The sequence below is a fragment of the Zosterops lateralis genome (assembly GCF_965231275.1).
Source record: "Zosterops lateralis genome assembly, chromosome: 19".
Classification (NCBI taxonomy): Eukaryota; Metazoa; Chordata; class Aves; order Passeriformes; family Zosteropidae; genus Zosterops; species Zosterops lateralis.
The window spans coordinates 8,660,597-8,685,113 of NC_139779.1; the positions used below are offsets into that span (position 1 = coordinate 8,660,597).

At 50.2% G+C, this 24,517-nt stretch overlaps 1 protein-coding gene across 1 annotated transcript in view; it reads right to left on the reverse strand.

Annotated features, from left to right (window-relative positions):
- The window catches only part of GALNT17 (polypeptide N-acetylgalactosaminyltransferase 17), a 211,587-nt gene that overhangs the window by 129,643 nt on the left and 57,427 nt on the right, over window positions 1-24,517 (reverse strand). Inside the window, exon 2 of the mRNA XM_083875493.1 lies at window positions 21,691-21,874. Coding sequence (XP_083731619.1) covers window positions 21,691-21,874 — 184 coding nt within the window. The remainder of the gene's footprint in view (window positions 1-21,690; window positions 21,875-24,517) is intronic.

Sequence of the window (24,517 nt, forward strand, 5' to 3'; positions counted from 1 at the left end):
AGCCAGGATGGTTAAACCCAGACCCTTGTGATCATCTCCCTGGTTTCAGGAATCATTCCTTAACTCAGGCAGGGTTTGAGGCTGGGTCTCTGCTCACACAGACTCCAGAGCAGGACAAAAGCAGGAGCTCCCAGGTTTGCTGTACCATCCCTGGCCAGCAGCAGGTTCACGGTCCATGGACACACCAGAGCTGGAGAGAGGGACACCCATGGAGCAGGGCTGGGGCAGCTCTGAGGGAAGGGGTGTTCCAGGTGACTCCCAGCTCTCCAAGGAGCACAGGGACACAGATGTTGTTTCCCTGCCATGTTTCATCTCGACAAGACACCTCCTCTTAACACAGCAACTGTGGAAAGCAAGCAGAAGTCCTTAAACCACTTCCAACAACTTAATTCAAGTCTGCAGCTTCCCCTACAATAAATCCATGTGGGGCAAGGACAGAAGGAGCCTCCCCACCCCCTCCCCACATCCACAACAGATTAGACACAGAGCAGGAGCAGAGTTCCCAGAATTACAATGAGTTGCATGGAGCAAACCCTTCTCAGATAAGCAGAGGAAGACCAAAGGCAGAGTGACATCCCAGCTCCTCAGCAATGCCTCTGCATTTAATTGTCCTGGGTGTTTCTTAGGCAACAGCAGGCGTTCTTCAGACTCCAGAATGAGACTTGGGAGACAAAGATTTCCACAGAAACACAGTTTTCTTTATGAATCTTCTTTAGTTAAACAAGTTTGCTGGGTGAAAACACAGTTGTGTTTCTTGATTTAATTATTGCCTACCCTACAGCAAGCCAAGAGCTTGACAGAAGGGAACCAAACACTGAAAAGGATCTTCCAAAGGGAAAATCTTTCTTTAAAATGAATGAAAGAATGGTCATGATGGGGCAAAGTGACAAGTGACCCTGAAATCCTGCCAAAAAAGTCAAACTAAACTGACTGAGACATTAAAAACAGCTTTTGGTAGATGTTGATACCTGCTCTGATGAAGCCGAGGTTGTCACAGGAGCAGGAACGTTTCCTTTTAATCATTGCTCACCTCTGGGCAGCCTTCCCCCAAGGAATGCTGCAGGGGATAAAGAGCTCAGCCTGTGATCAAAGAGCTCTGGAGGCAAATCCAAACCCAGCTCTTTGAGGTTCATCTCCTGCTCATTGGCATTCTCCCTGCACCACTCCTACCAGGGCAGACAAAGATCCAGGGAGAGGAGATCAGCCTGGGAAGGAGGACTGGGAAAGGCCAACCCACACTGCTGGGGCACAAAGCTCCAGTTCTCCAGAGGCAGGAGAGGCTTTACACAAACACCCTGCTCTGCTGGCTTTGGCTTCCACCACAAGCCTGAGAGGGCAGCAATTTTAAACCAAGTTAACATCAAGTTTGTTGTGCTCCTCCCAAGGGGTCCCTTCAGTGCTGGTGCCAAAAGCTGTGGGGTGAGTGATGCTCTGCCACAGCCTGCAGCTCCATGAGGCTTTTTCCAGTGGGCAAACCAGCAAATATCCCTGCAAGTGTGCAGGAAAAAACCCTAGGGCAGGGCAGGGAAAAGAGGAGAGCAACACTTGAGCTCAAACATCACTGGAAAAATCAGGGAGAAGCTGCAGGAAACAGCAGGAATGGTGAGGACACAGGGAGGGAACTGGTGAGGGTCGGGTTGTTGGGTGGTTTGGGTTTTTTCCTTTAACATTTTTCATGGAAAAAGGGCTGATCTGGATGCTTTATTCTACAGCCCATGTGCAGGCAGAGGCACAGGTGTGACTGCTTTACTCTGGGAACACTCAGACTCTTCAGGGAGGACTCACTGTGGGTCACCAGTCCTGGGACAGGTGAGGCTGCCCATCCCTGCAGCCCCCACACCTTTCTCCTCACCTGCAGCCTCAGGAACACCACCTTGCCCCCCTGAGAGGCTGCCTTTTCTGCAAGGGTGGGTGGGCACAAGATGGGAAATCCCTGCTGCCTTCAGAATTCCAATGCCAGCCCTGAGGAACAGCACAGAGAATCCAGCCCTGACCCCAGGTCCCAGCAGGAACTCCAGAGGCTCAGGAGAGTCCCAAGCAATGCACCAAACTTCACCTGAGACTCTTGACACCCTCTGCCCACAGTTATCCCCCTCAGACTTTGGTTGTGTGCCAGGCAAGGCCTTTGGAATTCAGATCCCAGGCCAAAATACTAAAAAATTCAATGAGACATTAGAGCCCCTTCCAGAACCAAAAGGGGGCCTATGGGAAGGCTGGAGAAGGAATTTTTGCAACGACAAGCAGTGACAGGATAAGGGGGAATGCTTTTAAGCTCAAAGAGAGTCATATTGGGCAGGAATTGTTCCCTGGGAGGGTGGGCAGGCCCTGGCACAGGGTGCCCAGAGCAGCTGTGGCTGCCCCTGGATCCCTGGCAGTGCCCAAGGCCAGGCTGGACATTGGGGCTTGGAGCAGCCTGGGACAGGGGAAGGTGTCCCTGTCTGGGCCAAGGTGGGCTTTAAGGTCCCTCCAACCCAGAGCACTTGGGATTCTCTGTGAATCTCAGGTTTTATTGCTAACACCCAGCTCATGCTGTATCTGCCCAGCCCAAAGCAAGTCTCATGCCAGGAAGCTGAATGTTCAAGGGAACACTCCCTGCACCTGAAAACTTCTACATTTAAATTAAATACAAGGGTCAGACCACCACAATATATCCCAGTGTCAGTGATTACTCAGCTAAAGCCCAACCCCCATTTGATGTTTCATTTAGCCCATATTCATTCCATCAGTACCAAAAGGCTGGCTCAGGAGGTTCTCCCTGCCCATGGAGCAGGTGCTCTCCAGCCACATGGACATCTGCAGGTGGCCCAAGGCAGAGGTGCTGCCACAACTGCAGGACACAGGCACTGGGCCAGTTTGGAGCAAACTGGGGGAGGCTGCAGGAGATCCCTCCCCATCCTGGCTTTGCTGGGTGAGAAATGCCCCCCTGGCCCAGCACAGAGCACTTGCCAACATCTGGACAGATTAGTGCAGGTTACACAATTACATCTTGCCCTACTAAATCTTGCTCTCTCCAATTAAACCTAGGCTGGCACCTGCTTGTAGGATTTATATCAAAATACCATGAATCAGTAGCAGGAAGAAAGAGCCACCTTACAGTTTTGTCTCTCCTTTAGATCAATGGGATATCAAAGAGGCATTTTATGTCCCATTAAATCATACCTGAATATGTTCCATTAAATCATGCTCACAAAACTCTCCAAGTCTGAGGAGGCCAGGGAAAAACTCCCCATGTTCAGCACTGGGTTTAAATTAAGGACCTTGCTGAGATCTCACTGAGAAATGTTCTTGGCCTTCAACAGGGGAGAAAAAAGGGGATTCCTCTGTCCTTGGTCCAAGGCTCAGGCATGAAGGGAGAGGTTTAGGTGGAGATCAAGGAAAGGTTCTTCCCCCAGAGGGTGCTGGGCACTGCCCAGGGTCCCCAGGGAATGGTCCCAGCCCTGAGGCTGCCACAGCTCCAGGAGCTCCCAGGGATGCCCAGGTTGGGATTGTTGGGATGTCTGTGCAGGAGTGGGTGACCCCTGGGGATCCCTTCCAGCTCAGGAAATTCCAGGACATCTTTTCTCACTTCAAAACAGGCTGAGGAGCTGATGACTGACACCAGTCCCTGCACAAAACAAGTCCCAACATCCTCCCCAGCTCCTCCTCCAGGGACACAGGATCTGGATGGGTGTAGAGGTGACACAACCCCTGCACTGTGGCCACCAACACCTTTATTGGGTCCCAGACCCTTATTCTACATCAGGCCCAAGTCTGCAAATGTGAGAACCTGCAAGGAAACCCACTAAAGAAATGTATTTACAGAGAACATCTTTTCACCTGAATCTTCGCAGTTCCTGGTTTATGTAAGAAACCATCCCAAAACAAAGGAAGGCTGAGAAGGGGAGCTGGGGAAAGAGGAAACAGGGCTGAGTTTCTGCTGATCAGCTTGGCACACATCAGGCTGGATTAATCAAGTCAGCCAAATTCAAAAGACAAAAAGCATAAACCCCCAGCTCTGCTCCAAGCGTGTTTGCCTGCTGCAGAACCGGCTTTGAATCCTCTGATCGTTTGTTTTCTGCTCAGCACACAGCTGTAAATCCACTCTTCAGAGCAGCCAGTGAGATTAGGATGTTTATTGTCTGTCTCAGTAACAGAAAAGGGATATCCCAGCATTTACTGCCTCATGATCCCTCAGCAGAAAAATCACCTGGAACCACAGCAAACACTCCTGGAGCACAGAGAGGCCACAAAGTAACAGCTAACATTTACAAACCACTTCTTCCTGCCCAGTGATTTAACAAGATCACTCTATCACTCAATTAACACCTCTCACCTGTTCTCCAGGGCATAAAGCCATTTCCATCAACCACCTGGAACTGCCCTGTCTGCCATCAGCCAGACCCTGATGCTTTCTACACCTCCCCTTCCCAATATAACCCAGTGATCAACACCAATAAATGCAGTTTATGGACAGCCTGAAGCGTGGACTGGTCCAAGACAACAGAGGGACCCCTTGGCTTCAAGGACTCTGCACTCCTTGGCCTTCAGACCAGGCCAGGTTTGCTCAGAGCTGCCAGGGGATGTCTGTGCTGTGGGTGGACCTTCCCCAGGCAGCACCTTTCAGAAAGAAAACAAGTTAATGAAAGGGTCAGTACTATATTCAATTTTTTTCAGGAGAGTTTTAGGCTGGAGATCAGGAAAGGTTCTTCCCCCAGAGGGTGCTGGGCACTGCCCAGGCTCCCCAGGGAATGGGCACAGCCTGAGGCTGCCACAGCTCCAGGAGCTCCCGGGGATGCCCAGGGTGGGATTGTTGGGTGTCTGTGCAGGGCCAGGGGCTGGACTGATGATCCCTGGGGGTCCCTTCAAACCCAGGATATTTTACCAATCTGTGATACCCTGAACAGCTCAGAGAGGAGCAGTCAGGCTGCAGCTTGCTTTGCACCCCAGATCCCTGAGCAGAAATCCTGTTAATCCTGAGAGATCAGGAATCCCTAATCCCATCATCAAAGTTTATATCCACCCTTGGTCACAGGAATTATCTTCCACCTTCCACACTGTGCCACGGCGTGTCCTCCATCCCTGACAGCTGCACACCTACTCTGCACAGATCTCCTGGGCTGCCACATTTCCCTAATTTGTGCCTTTTGCATGGCCCCTTCCCCCAGTGCTAACATAAATTTTTTTCCAAAGTTTCAAGTGGAGATGAAATCCTATGAAGTGTAGCTGTTCCCATTCCCAGAGAGGAGGGAGCACTCCACTCCTCTGGAAGCCTCCTCAGAGTTCCCTGGATTTCAAATGTGTTCAATGCTTTAAAGGGAATACTTGGATTCTGACAAGAACCAGGCTGCAACAGGCCATCTGAAATTATCCAGCAGTAATTTGATTTTGCTAATGATGCTCTTCCAATCAATCCAGCCTGGAGCCCTCTGGAGCCATCTCTCCAACAGGGGGCACAGGCAGAGCTTGTCAAGATCCAGAGGGACAAACTGGGAGGACTAAAGGGCTGAGGAAGTAAAGAGGTATTTATTAGAAGAACCTCACTGGAGGAAAAGTGGCTGCTGCTCAGTCTCAGAACACTGACAGAGGTTTAAGATCACAGTTCTAATAAGCGAGGTTGACAAAAATCCAACCTCACCCTCCCTGTGCCTTAAAACACTGGGTACAGCAGTCCCACCCTCTGCCTGGGGATGGGTTTTTGCATTTTATGGAACCACCACAATGTTTTGCCCTGAGCTGTTTTCCTCCAGGCTGGTGCCTCAGCTGGAGCTCGAGCAGAGGTTCTGTGTGGAGATTTGGCCATGCCCAAAGAAGCATCCAGCCCAGAGCAGGGCCCAGCCCAGCCCTGCTGCAGAGGGCACTGCCAGCTCCACTGCCTCGGCCTGGGATGCCAAGGCAAAGGCAAGGGAGGCCAAATGGAAAGTGGAGAGATGCCAGTGGAACACAGAACCCTCTCCTAGTGGGAGGGGCTCAAACGTCCCCTACAACCTGAGGGAAGAGGTCACACACAGGGGTCCTGGGCTTCCTGTCCTTCCTTGGGGAAAAATCATGGAATCACTGATGCTGGAAAAGCCCTCTCAGGCCATCGAACCTAAGCACCACCCCAGCTCCACCCTGTTCACCACTGAGCCATGGCCCCAAGTGCCACATCCACAGAGATGGGGACTCCCCCACTGCCCTGGGCAGCCCCTCCCAATGCCTGAACACTCTTTCAGTGAGAAATTTCTTTCCACATCTAAACCTCCCCTAGCATAGCTTGAGGCTGTTCCCTCTCCTCCTGTCCCCGTTCCCTGGGAGCAGAGCCTGACCCTTCCTGGCTGTCCCCTCCTGTCGGGTTCAGGCTGTGACAATTGTCCATCCCTCAAAGCCAGGACACAAAGGACACCCTGTGCAGTGCCCACATTCCACACAGGCTGGAACAGGAGGCACTCAGGATGGGCAGGCCCTGCTGTGCTTTGGATGGATGTCAGGTCTGGAAAATACACCCAGGAGAAAAGGTCAATAAAATAACAGCAGGAAAACAGCACCTGCTGTGTGCAGCCACTGGAACACACAATCCCCCAGCCTGACTGATGCCTGGCCCAGGTGAGGATGGCACAGCCTGTGAGGTCACCCTGGAGCACCCAGGGCTGTGTTGGGCTCTTAGGGAACACAGGAGTGGGACCTGCTCCTGCTGCACTCTGTGCTCAGACTGGACACCTGAGTGTCCATTTCAGAACTACAGCACCATCAGCTCTGATGCTGCACCATCCCTCATCCTCCCAGGGATGCCCCTCAGGGCTGTTCAGGACACAAATGTCCCTCAGAGCATGAAGGGGACATCTCTACCTGTCCTTCTGAAATGCCACCAGCAGCAACACCCTGGAGAGGGCTGAACACCCCAGGTCTGCAGAACACACCTGACTTTAGGGCTCTGTGCGCTCCCTCACCCTCTGGAGTTATTCCTACAGCTCTAATGAGGTCTTACTGCACCCCTCTCCAACTCTGTGGGATCAGCCATCACAGACACTCAGCACACAGGAGGAGTCAGACACAAATACCTGTGTCAGCTGGCACAAAATGGACCCAGATCACAGAATCCTTGAGTGGAGTTTGGTTGGAAGGGACCTTAAAGGTCATCTCAGCCCATCCAGATCCTGTGTACCTGTGCAGGAACACAGGGCAGACAAGGAATCTGGTGGCTCTGATTGTGGACAGCACACCTCCTTATAAAAGTAGATCCTGATGATGGGTTCTCCAAGATTTCCTCCTCTCCTCCATATCAGAGTGCCAGATCTCCCTCCCTCCTCCCTGCCTCTCCTGCTTTATTTTTAATTCTGAGCACCCAGGAGCTCCCCAGTCTGGATCCTGACTTATTAATGATTTCTCTTTTGGCCATCACACTAAATAAATCCAGCTAAAATGCTTATCAGGAGCTTATCCCTTCCTGACATTTCAGTCTTGTAGCAGGCTCAAGGGTTTGAATATTTAAACAGGCAAATATTCTTTTGATCAGCAGAATAAATGACTTGTTACTTCCTGTCCTCAAAACCACCGTGAGCATCACAGAAGTGCTCAGCTATGTTGGCTCCACAGGGCTGTGGAGCTGTTCCTGTAAAACATGGCTCAGGAGCAGAGAGAGGGTTCCACTCACACATATTTAAATGCCTTTTCTACAATGAGCTGTGGAACTGTCACAGTAAAGCCAAGGGGGTGTGAGAGATAGCTCAGGCAGAATTAGTGCACAAGAAGTGGAATTCTGCCCCAAATTCCTGTCCCAGAGATTGCTGCTTCAGGAAAACATCAGCTTGCAACTGCAAGAGTCACCACTGCATCTCTCAGTGCTGAAGTTCCCAAAACTGAGAGCACTCCTCAAACAGGAAGTACCAGCAATTTTACCCCATTACAGAGATCAGGGCTGCTCCCATGGTGTGGTGCAGCAGCCCACAGCCAGTGTGTCCCTGTCACCTTACAGGACAAGGAATGACCTCCACTGCACCCAGTTCTTGCACAGTTCTGGCTCATCAGTCCCAGCAGGACAAGGCAGGGTGGCCACAGCCTCTGCCCTGCATGACCAAGCTCCAAGGTCTCCTCATGGCCACATCTGGCCACATCTGGCCATCCACAGCACAGCTGGGGGCTCCCAGTTTGACAAGTCGTCAGGAGAAGGGGGCTGCTGTCCCCTTAACCAAGGCATCAGGGATTTAAACACAAGATGTTGAAGTTATGATGCTCAGGGATGAAGTGGTCAGCCTCGAGGGGACAGGAGGGCAGCAGGGCTCAGGAGCAAAGCCTGCAGGTCCTGCTGCCTTTCTCTCCTCCCCAGCAAGGTAGATTGGGCAGGGAGGAAATTCAGGAGCATTTTTATCTCTGTTTGTTCTAAAACAGTGCCCTGCAAACACAGCTGAACTCTGAATGGTGTCCAAACAGGTATGGACTGAAGGAGCAGGCTTTGAAAAGCAGCATTTGACATGATCACAGCAGAGGCAGCAGCAGCCTGCCCTCCCCTGCCATGAGGATCCCAAGGTCAGCTCTGAGTCCATCAGCACATCCTGAGCAGCTCCTGTGTGTCCTGCAGGGAAGGGCAGGCAGGGAGCCCTGACTGCTCCACAGAGGAACATCCTGGCCACTGGCAAAGGGGAGCGCTCACAGATGAAAGGCAGCAATGCACACTGTAAATTAACAGTCAAGTGTACATTAACAGTAAGTTGTAAATGAAGAGTGCGTGTTCTGACATCCCCTGTTAGAGGCAGCTGCTCATGTACCTGGACAAGGCAATTCACAGACATCTCATCTAAGGCAGAGCTCCCTTCAAGGTCAATGAAGTGACACTGCCAAAGGACAATTTATTCCAGCCCTCCATCCCAGGGATATTCCTGTCAGGGAAAACACACTGGAGCTGGTTTTTGGGAAGGTGAAAATACCTTTTTCCTCCCTTGATCAGAGGCAGCCCCAGGCTGAAGGTTCAGACAAACATCAGTGAGGGAAGGGAGCCCTTCATGTCCCCAGGGCTCCCAAGGTGACAGTCCCACCAGCAAACACCACAGCTCTGCCTAGGCAGGTTGGGATAAAACTGGCACTGCTGGAAACCTTCCCTTTCAAATTGAAAACAAAATCCTTGGTCCAGAGCCTGAGGTAGGAGTGTTTTACATTAATAAATCTCACGGGAACCCAGGATTTTGACACCCCCAGGGCAGACCTGGGGCAATGAAGAAGAAAAGTGGCCACCACTTGTGCTGCCTGGAACAAGGTGGAATGATGCCACTGCTGGAAGAGCTGGCATAAAAATGATGAACTTAAAAGGCACAATGGACTTTTAGAGATAGCTCTTCTTCTTTGTGATCACAGAGCCACGCTGCTGACGGCTTTATGAACTGGAAGATGAAGAGGTTCTTAAACCTTTCCTGTTACAGACAGAAATCACTGGGTAAGTTTGTTTAACCTCTGCCAGAATTGGATCAGCCTCAGCACAGGGGTGTCACTGAGCCCTGGCTGCCAAATTCCTGCATGGGGAATGTCACACAGGGAGGGCTCTGCCATCCCAGCAAATGTTACACAGGAAGGGCTCTGCCGTCCCAGAGCTGGCACCAGGGAAAGCTCTGCCATCCCAAAATCCAGGAACTGGCTCCAAGGAGAGCTCTGCCATCCCCAAATCCTGGAGCTGGCACCAGGGAAAGCTCTGCCATCCCAAAACCCAGGAACTGGCTCCAAGGAGAGCTCTGCCATTCCCAAATCCTGGAGCTGGCACCAGGGAGAGCTCTGCCATCCCCAAATCCCAGAGCTGGCAGCACCACAGCCCACCCCAGCACAGGCTGCTCACCAGGGCACACTGACACACTGGTGAGACACTTGTACTGCTGTGGGTGGAAAGGAATAAAACCCAGTCCCAACTCCTATCAAAAGGGTCAAAGCCAGCAGATGGGGCAGATTTAGATCTGCTTTTCTCCTCGATGTCAGGTACGAGTTCACTGAATGCCACTAACTGCCCATAAATACTGGTGCCCCTTCATGTAGGGAACATTGAGGATGGATAGTTACAAACCAAAGACCACACACAGATCTTCACTCCAAAGTGCCAGAAGCTTCCCTTTATTCCACAGAGGAAGCTCCACACCACCCCTGCTATTCTGTGGAGAGATTTGCTCCTGTGTGGCTTTTCTGCTGTCACAGGTGACATCTTCCACCTCAAAACAAAATACACACAGCCAGAACTGGGAGACAAAGTTCACCAGCCCAGGCACCCAGTTTAACCCAGTGCAAAACTGCAACACCATGAAACACCTCACAGCAGGCAGGGAGGGATCCAACCCAACACAGCCAGTCAAACAAAAACTGAATTCCCACAAGGTTAAGAAAAAAAACCCCACAAATAAAAATACTCCAACTTCTCCCTGTCCCCTCATAAAACCCCAAACCAAAACACAACCAATTTTTAGTGACAGACTGGAGATGCCCCACAAGTGGGGTTTCCCATCCTTTTTGTTGTGCCTGCCTTCACCTGCAGAGATCCAAAGGACAGGGGCCACAGCTCCCTCCCACAGACACTTCAGGAAGCCTTTCAGTGCCACTCCACCCCAGAGACCAGGATTTGAGGCTGTAGATTTGTTTGGTGCCACAGCAGAGATGCTGACAGGAGCACCTGAAGCCTGACACAGTGACACAGCTCCTGTGTCACCCTGCCACCAGCCCAGCCCCCAGAGGAGCCAGATGTGGCAGTGAGGACACACTGGCCATGGATGTGGCCCTTGGGGACATGCTGGTGGCCTTGGCTGTGCTGGGCTGGATTCAATGGTCCTGAAGGGCTTCTCCAACCTGAATAATTCCACAACACACTTGACAAGAGGCATAGCAAATTCATAGCAAAATATCTGCAGAGATACACATCCTCACCTTACCAAGGCCATTGGACTTTTACCTGCTTTTCATCAGCCCTAATGAGTCGCAACCCCTCTGCCATCCCAAAATCCAGGAATTGGCTCCAAGGAGAGCTCTGCCATCCCCAAATCCTGGAGCTGGCACCAGGGAGAGCCCTGCCATCCCAAAATCTCCCCCCACCTGCACAGTCATACATCCAGACACACCTGAGGCTTAGCTTTGCTGCCTGCAGCTTCTCAGGTTCCCTCTGGCCCACAGAAAACCCACAGGAACTCAGCAGCTGAAGGCCTGGGAGGTAAATCCTGATCTAACCATGGGGCACTGATGGGATTGAATGATTTCCCCATGGCTCAAAGCACCGTGGCTGAAGGACAAAATGTAAATCCCACTGCAAGGTTCTGCTGGGGCAGCACAGGCAGGTTCCAGCTCCCTGGATCCCTTAATCCATAGGCACTGCTTTTCCAGCTCCTCCCTACACATCTGTGCTGCTTCCTGCCTGAAAAACCTTCTGGGTTTGTCCTTCTGGTGACAAACAACTCCACAAATGAAACCCACTGGTACCAAACAAGCCTCATTTGTGCTGTCCTCTGCAATAAAGCTTCACTAGGAAATGAATTGATCTCCATTTGGCCTTTGTAAAGATTATGAACAGGCTTAAAAGAAAGCAAATGCTCAGGCTGCTATTCATCCTGCCACTTCCTCATCATGCTCCATTCATTAATTGCTTATTCTAGTTTGGATTTTGCTGATTCAGTGCACATGTCTGCTTGCAAAAGGGACTGCCAACATTAAATCTATTGTGTCTATCCTATGATGTGTATTTTGTATGACCCAAGCATCTCAATACACCTAATGCTGTCTGGTACAGATCACTGTTTATAGATCCAGGTTCTCAAACTATTTCTGACCACAAAGCTCTGAAACTTCCTCACATTTCCCCAGGAAACTCGATTTTAAAGAACCTACTTTATTCCCAGTAATTCTTCTTCAGAAATGTTCATCTCTATTTTAGAATTAGGGTCTCACAAATAGGCATTACCATTTAGGGACATACAGACATTTCTAAAGGCACATTACTTGGCAAGTCCTAAGAAGAAATTATCTGCCAAGTTGTAAAAACAGAATGTAGAGAATGGGATTTACTCTGGTGAGAGGCTCTTGTAATAAAGTTATTAGGTTCAGACAGATCTAAGGGAGATAAAAGCCAGAGCAATTCCAAGTGTCACATCCACTTACCCAGCTCTGCCCATGCCCAGCTCTTTCACACACACACACAACAAGTCATTGAGACCTCCTTGGTCTTGGATTTTCCTGCTGGAAAACTGCACAAATGGCTGCAGCACCAAGGCTGTCAAAGCAGCAGAGCTTGACTCCCCCTCTGCCTGGTCTGGCTCAGCTTGTGCTGGTTTGGAACAGAAAAGCTCTGGGCAGTCCAGGGGAGCAGGTTGGTGGCACAAACAAACACACAAGCCCTGATTTCCTTGGAAGCCAACTGGAGAGAAGTGTATCCAAAGCTTAAATTGGTTCATTTATTCTCATAAGCACAGTTTAGGCAGAAGTATTTATGATAACACAGGTATTTTTCAGCAGAGGAGTTCAGAGGAGCACAAAAGCAAGTTGTTAAATTACACTAATCCCATCCCCTGCCAAAGTGATCATTTAATACTCCTGTTTACATTAGGAACTGTTTTATGGCACACTCCTGCCACAGAAGTCTTCCCTGAAGCACCATGTTCCCAACTTACAAGAACAGGTAATAACTTTGCAGTCAGGAAGGGAAAATTGACAATTAGCGGAATGTATGACATGAAGAACCCCGAGGTGCTGTGCTATAAATCCATGGTCACAGTGTTTGCAGGTGACACTGAGCAGCACAGTGGAAATAAGAGACTCTCTAACAACCACTAAACAAATTCCACTTGCTCTCCCCAAAGCACTTTCCTCCTGACTGGCTTTACAGAAGATTTTGGGGACTGCAAGCACCAAAGGCTTCTGACACAGGCCTGACCCCACTCAAGCTGCCAGAGTGTGCCCCAGTGACCTCTGCTTCAAAAGAGAAAGAAAGAAAAAGCTGTCCTGTGTCCCCATCTAAACCCATGACAGAAACACAGCACAAACCCCTAAACTTTTCCACGGGGACTTTGACAGCTCCAGTTCTAGGGGGATTTCTCCTCTCCCTGGAGCCAGCTCCAGCTGCCTGTGTGCCCAAGGAACCAGGCTGCTCCTGCAGGTCACAGGAGCAGGCTTAAATAATAACCAACAAATGTAAAGCACAGCTGGAGAAGCGTGCCTTTAGAGCCTTTACTTGCCCAGCCTTCAAGAAAAAGTATTGCTGCAAGTGAGGAGCAGCATGTCCAAACACACTGAGGAATAAAGATCAATACTGGTATTTATTCAACAGCCTGCTGGTTTGTATTAGCGCTGGGAAAGCAATGGAGCAGCAAAGAGGCTTTTTCCTCTCTGCAAATCATCCTGAAGGCAGGAGAGGTTGCAGCCCCACCCCTGGAGGGCAGGAGGGGCACAGGGCACCAGCAGCCCTTGCACACACAGAACAGCAGCAGCAGCTCCTCAGAGCTCAGGGCCCTAAGGATGCAGGAGAAATAAAACCCTGAGTTTGTCTGGAGCTGGGTTTGGAATGAGCTTCTACCCTCCTGACCTTCAGAGAAGGGAGGGGACAGCCTGGGCACAGCCTCAAGTGACACCACCGGGACCTCACGGGGCTGCAGCTCCTCCTGAGGGACAACTCTCATTTCTGCTCTGTGTGACAGGGACAGGCCCAGGGAAGGACTGGAGCTGGGCCAGGGCAGGGTCAGTCTGGAGATCAGGGAAAGGTTCTTCCCCCTGAGGGTTCAGGCACTGCCCAGGCTCCCCAGGGAATGGGCACAGCCTAAAGCTGCCACAGCTCCAGGAGCTCCCAGGGATGCCCAGGGTGGGATTGTTGGGGTGTCTGTGCAGGGCCAGGACCTGGATTGGGTGATTTTGCTCCTCAGTTCAAGAAAGACCCAGAGGGGCTGGAGCATGTCCAGGGAAGGGAACAGAACTGGGAAGGGGCTGCAGCCCCAGGAGCGGCTGAAGGAGCTGCGAAAGGGGCTCAGCCTGGAGAAAAGGAGGCTCAGGGGGGACCCTGTGGCTCTGCACAACTCCCTGACAGGAGGGGACAGCCGGGGGGGTCGGGCTCTGCTCCCAGGGAACAGGGACAGGAGGAGAGGGAACGGCCTCAGGCTGGGCCAGGGGAGGCTCAGGTTGGACATTGGGAGATGTTTCCCCATGGAAAGGGTGGTCAGGCACTGGAAGGGGCTGCTCAGGGAGGTTTGGAGTGCCCATCCCTGGAGGTGCCCAAGGAAGGGCTGGTGGTGGCACTCAGGGTTCTGGGCTGGGGACAAGGTGGGGATGGGGCACAGCTGGGACTGGATGGGCCTGGAGGGATTTTCTAATCCCAGTGATTCTCAGACTCTCCTGAGCTGGGTCCCTTCCAGCTCAGGAGGTTTCCGTGACTTTTTGCAGCCTGGCAGAACAAAACTGCCTGGAGCCACACAGAGATGGGCCAGACTGGGCAGGACAGAACACACGGACAGAAAATATCCAACAATCCACCCCTGAGCTGCAAATCTGCTCTGGCTTTGTGAGCCCTTTTCTGAGGCACAGCTCCTGCATGCCAGAGCTGTGACACTGATACTCACTGCTTGATTTCTCTACTTGCTCTCCCAGAAAATTTTCAGGTGGCACCTTTCCAAGTACTAGAAAATATTACTTCTCCTATTTTTATGGCTGCAGCTATAAAAAACCAAGGGCAGGAGTATTTTTCATACAATTCTGGATCAAACCCACAACCATCTATTAGGAGAGAAGGTGCACAACCAGTCCTGGCTTTTTCCTAGGGCTGTAAGGATCTTTTATACACTCCCACATGCAATTCAAAGGGAATTTCACATCTAAAAAAGAAGGGTTTTTTGTTCTTCCACTGTTTTGGTTCCTCTCTACTTTTCCCTTCAGTTACTTGATGCAGAAAAAGCCCTCTTTTCTTGCCTCTCTTTTCCTGGCTGTTGTTTGGATGTAGGACTGAAATCCATCAAAGCACTCTTTGCAGAAGGTAAAATAATGGTTTGTAATAGCACATTGTGCATGCAAGGGAGAAGAAGCTCTTCTGACCTCCTTTGTTTGCAATAAGCAGCAATCACAACAAATAAACAGGCATGAAACTCTATTTCCCAGCAAATTCCACTCTCATAATTCAAGTAGTTTGTTTTGCCTTCTTAAACGTTGTCCTTCTCCTCAGACTCACTTCATCAAGCCTGGCTGAACAGCCCAGGGCAGGACATGAGTGACTGGCACATCACTACAAATGTGTGCTCAGGAATGGCCCAGATCCTTGAGGAAACCATCACTGAGCTCTCCCACTGGCTGCAGTAAAATCTGCACAGCTCAGACACTTCTGCCACAGCCAGCACGGTCCTGTGGGCAGGGGGAAAGGCAAAAAAGCATTTTGTTTCCTTAAAGAGGTTGTGCAGCCCCAGTTTTGGGGAGGAAATGAGATGAGGTTTATGGAGCCGTGACAGAGGCCTCTCCTGCCCAAGCTGAAGCAGGTGTTGAGAAAATCCCTCATTTCAGTGCCTTGGTACCAGAGAAAGCTGAGACAAAGGCACTGCAAAGCCAGGGAGTTCAATTCCTCCCAAAGTGGAAGAGATTTCTGTATTTTCACAGGAAAATAAGTGTGATGGCACATGTAACTCTGCCACCAGAACCAAGCAGAGGGCAGAGGCTGAGCCCCCTGGCACAAACCACGGCCAGTGTGGGCTCTGCAGGAACATTTGGGGTCCAGCACAAGAGATGGGAAGGCAGGAGTGGTCTCATGGGCAGAAGACTCAATTACAGCCTCCAGGTGCATCCTCCTGACATGTCTCAGTCCCATCCACATTCATCACCTTCCAAATTTGGATTCTGTTGTGATTAAAAACCCAAAATGGAATTCTTGGGTCCTGCAACATCCCATAAGTCTGAGGGAGGCTGAGGCCCCAAGGCAGAGGGCAAGAGGCTGTCCAGGGACTGGGAGAGACCCCAGGGGGAACAGGGCCTCCCTCCAGTCCACAGTGTGCTCTACACCCAGCAGGTTCACACTGAGACCCCACAGAGGCCACACACAAACCACTTGAAATAAAAATGAATCTGAACTTCGTTTAGTTTCATTAAGTTAAGTTGTCGAACAACAACCCAAAGTCTACCCAGAAGCCAAAACTCTCCATCTTCTGCACTGTATCCCAAAGAAAGGCTCAGCTTGCTGCTGCATGAGGTCTCTGGTAATAAAGCAGCTAAAGCCAGATGGTGCTGAAAAGCCCAATTGCTGCCAGGCTCCCATGGCAGTAGCTCCAGAAATATCCGTGTGATTCAGGCCCTGTGATGGCTCTGACTCACCCAAACACCCCAGGGAGTCACAGCACACACAGGAACTGCTCCTCTTGAGCTGCAGGGATGGGGAGGCTCTGCCCAAGGCACCTCTCCAGGGGCCCCATGGCAAACACAGAGCAGGTGCTGTGGGAACACAGCAGCAAATCCAAACCTTTTCCATCACAGGATCCCAGAATGCCTTGGGTTGGAAGGGCCTTGAAGCTCATCCAGCCCCACCCCTGCCATGGCAGGGACACCTTCCACTGTCCCAGGCTGCTCCAATCCCCAATGTCCAGCCTGGCCTTGGGCACTGCCAGGGATCCAGGGGCAGCCACAGCTGCTCTGGGCACCCTGTGCCAGGGCCTGCCCACCCTCCCAGGGAACAATTCCTTCTCCATATCCCATCCATCCCTGCCCTCTGGCAGTGGGAAGCCATTCCCTGTGTCCTGTCCCTCCATTCCTTGTCCTCAGTCACTCTCCAGCTCTCCTGGAGCCCCTTTAGGCCCTGGCAGGGGCTCTGAGCTCTCCCTGGAGCCTTTTCTTCTCCAGGTGAGCACCCCCAGCTCTCCATGATCCCTGGGTTCTCCAAGCCTTGTCCAGCCTGGCCTTGGACACTCTCAGGGATGGGGCAACCTCCCTGGGTGACCTGTGCCTGTATCTCCCCACACTCACAGGCAGGAATTCCTTCCCAATACCCCATCTAACCCTGCTGCCCTCTGGCATTTTTAAGCCATTTCCCCTCATCCTGTCACTACATCCCCTTGTCCAAAGTCCCTCTCCATGCATTTCCTGAGCCACGTGCAGGACCCCAAGGCAGGCAGGAGAAGGGGTTGTGTCTCCAGGCTGGGCAGCCCTCAAAACACGTGAAAAATCAAACAGTGGGAGTTGCTTATCTCTTACCCCATCCTTGCTCTTCACTTTAATACCTCAAGGCTCCCCTCCTGAGAACAGCTGTCGAGAGATTTGCAGCAGCAGGAATGTGTCATCTGCACCCAATGATCCAATAGTCCTAACAATTGTGGGTATTATTTCTCTTAAATCTACCCCTTAATCCTATAATGCCATAAAATACCACTGAACCAGAGCTTAGCAGGATTCCAGAAAGGAACAGACTTTTAAAGAGATAATGAGAACTCCACATTTATATTGGATAGGATTGAAAGGAGAGAATGGGGGAGGCAGAACATACCAGATGGGCAGATTATTTCATAGTTTCCCTTAATATGATTTCTTCAACCTGAAGCATCTGGTAATTCCACTATCAGAGATTAGATACTGGATAAGATGGACAAGCAGGCTGATCTAACAAAGCAATTTTATTTTCTGGCTACACACAGGAGAGGTTCCCATTAAATCCTGTATCACAGGATAAAACAGAAGTGCACAAAACGTTGTATCCAAGCAGGGAATGTTTGCAGGCCCTGGGATCCCATGTAAATATGCTTCACTTTCAATATAGAAAACAACACATCTCCCAAACCCCCTGTCCTCCTCAGACAGGCGGCGAGTGCTGAGAATGGATAAACAATAAAACTCACACAGCAGCCTTGTCCTTCAGAGGCTTTTGCAGAAAATTGAAGAAAATCTCTCCAGCTCATTTTTGTGGAGATTTGAGTAGAAGTTCTGAAGGCTGCAGGCAGCACCTTGGGTACTTCCAATCTGGAAGCAGAGATTGTTTTCCAGAATGTGCAGGAATCTCATCTTAAAGCCAAAAAACCCAATCAAGCATGATGGAAATGTGTTCCCAGTGCCCTTCTCATCATGGCACCATTTGGCAGCAAGTTCTGGAAGAACTCACCCCAAAACACCAGTCCTGCCTTATTTAGCCCTAGGAGGAGCTTTCCCAGCCATTCCCACTGGTATCTGTAATTTGATTCACTGGAAAACCTCATGCACACCCAGCACAACCTTTCCTGCTCACACAGGGTGGGGATCAGGAGCATCAGTGAGGACCAGGGGTGACAGGCACAGCTCCACACAGGGATCAGCTCCACACAGACCATCCCAGACCTCTGGGAACCAGCCAGGGCAACCCCAAATACCCTCCCTGGGCAACAGCAGGGAAGGGTTTCCACCTCCCAGCCCAGGTGAGCAGCCCCAGCAGGAGTGGGGAAAAGGGGGAAAGGAGAAAAGGGGGAAAGGGAATGGGAAAAGAGGAGAGGGGAAAAGAGGAGAGGGGAAAAGAGGAGAGGGGAAAGGAGAAACAGGAAGAGGGAAGGGGAGGAACAAAAAAGGAAAGGGGAAAGAAGGAAGGGGAGAAAGGAAAGAGAAAAGGTGAATGGAATGGGAAGAAGGAGACAGGGGAAGAGATAAGGGAAGCAAAATAGGAAAGGGGAGAGGGGAGAAAGGGAAAAGGGAAGGGGGAGAGGGGAGAGGAGGGAGAGGAGACAGAGGAAGGGGAAAATGAAAGAGATAAGGGAAGAGGAAAGGGGAAGAAAATGGCTCAACTAAAGCAAAGATGATAATCCAAACTAACAGAAAGTGACACCTCAATTCCCCTAATCAGGCCAAACAAGGTATTCTGCCACAGCTCCTGGTGGAAAGACCTCATCTTCTCCTGAACATCACCCTCACATCTCTGGGACCATTTTCCCAGGGAAACTCCCTCCTTTCCCTGCCTCAGCAGGACTGAGAGGGCCCTGAGCTGAGAGCTGGGCTGGCTGCTCCTCACCAACAGCACCTGAAATCCCCCAGAGCAGGGATATCTGAGTCCCTGAACCCTCAGTGATGCTGACCATGAGGTGCAGGGAGCCTGGAGACACAAAAATATACACAAAATGTGCCAAACTTCCCCTAAACTCTCCTTGCTCCACTTCCCTTTGGCCACAGGCACAAGCAAGGAGCAGGAAAAGGCCTCAGAACTCTGATGAGCGTTGCTCAGCACTCAGGGCAGTGACTCTTGACCACATGAATCTTTCCTTAAAAACAGAGAAAACTGAGAGGAAAGGCTGGGGAGTGCCAGCCTGTGCCAGGACCAGCCCCAGTCCATTGGCATTCCAGGCACTCTGCAGCCTTCAGCTGAACCACACAGGCTTCACTATTATATTTAAAACTACTACATGCTTTGTAATGCTTATCAGCTGGAGGGTTTTCAACAGTTTTTCCCCACTAATGCTGCAATTTCAAAGCCATTTAGGCTAATTTCCCTTGACTTGAATCTATTTTAATCAGAGACCAGGATACTTGACTTAAATGGTTTGTGTTCAACCCTTCATAAAATCAGCCATAAAACTTTATGCACTAAATAGCAAGGGAACCTTGAAGCCAAAGGTAGGAAGAGGTGAAACTTTCCAAATTCTCCAGCAAACTCCAGCCTATTACACACCAGACCAACTGTTCTCTTACAATATCAAGAAAATTGATCCCCAAAACAAAAAGAAACCCAATAAACAAAACACACTCCTGAAGTTCTTGCATAGATAAAAGGCACTAAGCTCTGCAGCTGCACTCAGTGCTCACAATTTCTCTCCCAGGTCTCAGCCCAGCTCCAAACTGAAGCATTTTTAATGTATTGCTGTGCCCTGTCCTCTCCTCCACTCTCCCATGGAATGATGGATAGTGGAACTGAGGAAAAATACAACGCAAGTCTGAAAATGTCAGAATTAATCCTTTTCTTCCCCCAAAATCTGAAAAGAAACATTACTTCTCAAATTAATTCTCACCAAGTAGTGCTGGCTCTGCTGGAAGTCAGAGCTATGGATGAGAAATGGAAATCAGCAGCTCAGCCCCAGGTAAGTGCTGGAGAAGGTCTCGCTCTAAGGATTCAGCTTTGTGCTGGGATTTGCATATCACAGAGGCAAAGGTGCCATTTTTACCTGCAATTCAGCCTGGCTGGAGCAGCTGCAGCAGCAAAGTGCAGGCTGGGCCTTCATTCCTTTGGAAACTCATCCAAATTTCTGCTGGATTTCTGCTGTCAGTGGTCGGTAGCCCTGGATGGTCCGAGGGGCTGCTCGGAATTCAGGCAGTGCCTGGAAAGGTGAAGGAACAAGAGCTGCCCCTTCTCCCATAGCCTGGACAGTGTGGAGGACCCGGGGACAGGAGGAACAAGAGCTGTCCCTTCTCCCACAGCCTGGACAATCTGGAGCACCCAGGGACAGAAGGAACAAGAGCTGCCCCATTGCCCACAGTCTGGGCAATCTGGAGCACTCAGGGACAGGAGGAACAAGAGCTGATCCAGTTCCCACAGCCTGGACAATCTGGAGCTCCCAGGGACAGAAGGAACAAGAGCTGATCCAGTTCCCACAGCCTGGACAATCTGGAGCTCCCAGAGACACAAGAGCTGCACCCCTGGCTGCAGAGTTTTCAATGCTCTGCAGATGCCAGGCAACAGCTTTGTCACTGCCCCAATGACACAGGCATGGGGCACAGATCTTTCATAGTCTAAACCTCTCTCAGCTCATTTTTTCATCAGGGATTTCACTCCAGGCCTAGACAAACTGACACTTTCCTATTTTGAGGAACACTCTGGCAGCCATATCTAAAATTAACCTTCACCAAGATAAACTTTCAGCGTGTCTTTCCTCATCCTCTTAACAAAATGATGTGTCACCTCTTTTAAAGCCTGTTCTCCTGTGCTGCTTGGCAGGTAAACATCACCAGCACCTTAAAAGCTCAATCTAAAAAGGAGACGAAGGATATTGCCACACTAGAAACTCCCTTTAAAGGCTCAGATCTCCAACAGGAGATCCCAGAGTGTCCCTGGAGGATCCCTGTGCTGGGAGGAGCCTGAGGGCAGCCCAAGGGCCCTGGAGGTCCTGCAGGGACATGAAGGAGCTGACAAGGAGGGAGGGAGAGAGAATCTCTGCACACTTTTACAGGATATTAAACACCAAAAGCTCAGTGAAAGCAGAGCTGAGCTTCTGATGCCATCACTTCCACCAAAAATCATGGACTGCTTTAGGAAAACAGAGACCGACTGGGAAGAAATTCAGGTTTTTTTTCCCTGATAAATCATCTTGATGAACTCTCTCACTCTAGCCAACTACCTGGAACAAGGCAGGGGTGCAGATGGGGATCAGTTTCTTCTCCCAGGTACTGACAAGACAAGCAAAAACAGCCTCAAGTTGTGTCAGGAGAGGTTCATGTTGGATATGAGAAGGTATTCCCTCATGGAAGGGTGGTCAGGCCCTGGCACAGCTGCCCAGGGCAGTGCATCCCCATCCCTGCAGAGGTTTCACAGCTCTGTGGATGTGGCACTTGGGGACACAGCTCAGAGGAGTGGCTGGACTCAATAACCTTTGAAGGCTTTTCCAACGTGAGTGATCCTGTGATTCCATGAGCTCATTCCAGCCCAACCATACCAGTTTCTCATCACTGAGCAGGGCCCTGTGAACAGTGAGGGAAGATCCAACAGCACCAAACCTGACTGGGAAAGCCACCAGCACTCCTGGCCCTGGGGTGACACCTGAACACAAACACTCCTGGCCCTGGGGTGACACCTGAACACAAACATTCCCTCCTGGAGCACCTGGCACTCACTTGGTTGGGCGATAATCCGGGATGGAACGATCCAGGGAGATCTTCTCACTGAGGTAGGAGTTGTAGCCATACTTCTCGTGGGGTCCCTTGGCTTTCTCCTCCTCCTCAGGGGACAGGGTGGCTGGGAGGCCACCCTTGCCACGGCCACCATAGCCCTCGATGAGACCAAGGGACTTGGACAGACCTGGGGGAAAACAGAAACAACGTCACAGGTAAAACCCAGCACTGGTAAAATCCATCACAGATAAAACTCATCCCTGGTAAAACCCATCCCTGCCCATCACAGCTAAAACCCATCACTGGTAAAACCCATCACAGGTAAAACTCACCAGTGGTAAAATCCATCACAGGTAAAATCTATCACAGGTAAAACCCATCACAGGTAAAACTCACCACTGGTAAAAGTCATCACTATTATTTCCAGCTCCCAAAGGAAAAAAAAAAAAAAAAAAAACCTCCAAAAATCCTGGGTGTTTTGGGTTCCTGGCTGTTTTGGGTTGGTTTTCTGCAAATATTCCATGTTCTCCTTCTTTGGCCCAATGCTGGAATAAAAATGACTCAAGTCTTGCAGTGTCTGATGGCTCAGGCACAGTGCTCCTGCCAGCCCTGCCCCTGGTGTGCAGCTGATAACCTGTCCCAGGATCTGTGTATTTATTTAGTTGGTGGGGAGGTTATTCAGGCCTCCTTCCCACTCTCAGAGAGGTAATTACATGGAAGGTTAGATGTCCCCAGGAGAAGGATAGGTTGAACACAGAGCAGGAATAAAACAGGGTTGGTTAAGTGCCAGCTGAATGAATTTTTGCTCAGTGTGAACAGTGAACAGCATACAAATGGTAGGGATTTAAAAACAATTTCCCCTCAAAGCTTTCTTATCTTTTAAAGTACAGCGCTCCCAGACCCTTATCAAGGGGAATTATTTATTTATATCTGCATAGCTGAAGGAAATAGGCAAAGTTCAAAACGAGCTGCACATAAAGAGCTCCATGGATGATTTGGTGGTGGCTGAGGGAAGCCAAGTCCATGCTCATGTTATTATTTCTCCAGACAGGACATCTGGAATTTTAATATTTTTCATTAGCAGAGATTCACTCTCTTTTTGTCAGAAATACAAAAATAGTAATGATGGATTTGGGTTGCTTTTTTGTCTGTTTGGGTTTTTTTTATAATGAAAGACACCAGGGTATATTGCCATTATTCCAATGACAGAGCCCTGACTGAGAACAGGACAGATTTTTGTCACCCCTAAAGCTTCTCAAGGGACAACAACCTTGAGGTTGGTCCAGCTCCTAAACCTACCACTGACTTCCATTGTCCTGGACAAAACATTACTGCCTTCCCACAGATTTAAATACTTTTTGCCTCAAAAGGTAGCATTGAGAGACAGGAAAAAATCAGCTGGGGATGTAAATCACAGCTGGAAGCACAGTTTGAAGAATTATTATTATTATTATTACTGTTATTGGTTGTGGTTGTTGCTGTTATTATTATTAGTTGTTGTTGTTCCTTCTGACAAGGAACCTCTCAACATCCTCCCTGGCTCCATCAGAGCCCCTGTGACCACACTGGGCTCGATCAGATTTTATCTGAGGACAATACCAACCAAGCAGCTGCCAGGAGCCCCAGGCTGTGCCCACACGTCCAGGCTGCATTTTCCCAGCCCCAGCTGAGCAGGAGCCAGGGGATCACTCAGGAAGGCTGGGAAGGTGGCACTTTGTGGCCTGCAGAAACTCAGCAGGTCACCCTGTGAACTTCCCAACCACAAATGCTTCCACTGTGGGAACCCTCAGCATCTCACAGTTTGCTTTTAAAGCTTAATTTTGCTTTTCTTGATGCATTTGAACACATTTCTTCCTGGTCCAGTGCTTTTGGTTTTTGTGCTTAGAAGCCACACATCTGTAAGGAGGGAAGTGTGGACTGTCTGAGGGGGCAGAGGCTCCATGGATGGAGGACAGTCAGTGGGATGTGGGAACCATGGACACCCCAGCACCTCCCTCTGTTAGCAGCAGGTTTTAAAAAATTACAAGCTCAGGTTGTTACCACTAGCTAATAACAGATAATTAACTCAGACACCAAGGCAAGGCTTGTCCCAGAGCTCCACACTTGAAGGCAGCAGGGAAGGATGATCCTTCCAAGGCTAATCCATCCCTCACAAGATCCCAGCCAGTCTCCAGAGGTTCTTATCTCTGGCTCAGCTAAACGAATTGTGCTCCCAAGCACCTCAGCGAAGGGCCTGGAATCTGAGGTGAGGAATCTCCCTCAGTGCTCAAAACATCAGCAACCACTGAGGCCACTCCAGCCTGGGGACAGATCCCAGCACGTATTTATCTCTGCTCACTCTGTTTATTTCTGAATACTTTGTTTTTCTACTACTTTAAATGCTTATAAACCATCATAATTTTAAAAAGGAATCAATCAAGTGGATCCATTTGTGCTGGGCAGGGCACCACCATGAGCTCACTTATCCTCCCTTGCAGGAGAGCACCAGGAGCAGATAGAGTGATGGAGAGGAGCATTCCCAGGTGGGATGTGCCAGGCAGGATCCCCTGTTTGCCTCTGTGCTGGTCCAACATTTCCTCTCCAGCCCAGGCTGTCGGGAGGGCTCAGCAATGTCACTTGGCTGTGTGGCACTCAAAGCAAGAGTCAAGAACATTGGCAAGGAAGATGATTCATGTCCAAACAGAAGAGGAAGGAATTTGTTTCCATCTGGCTGAAAAGGTGCCTCAGGAGGGGCAGAACTGAAAACAAATGATGACAGCACATCCTCATCCAGTCTATCCATTCATTGGCCTTTATTCACATCTTTGGGCACCTTTCTGTGACCTTGGGG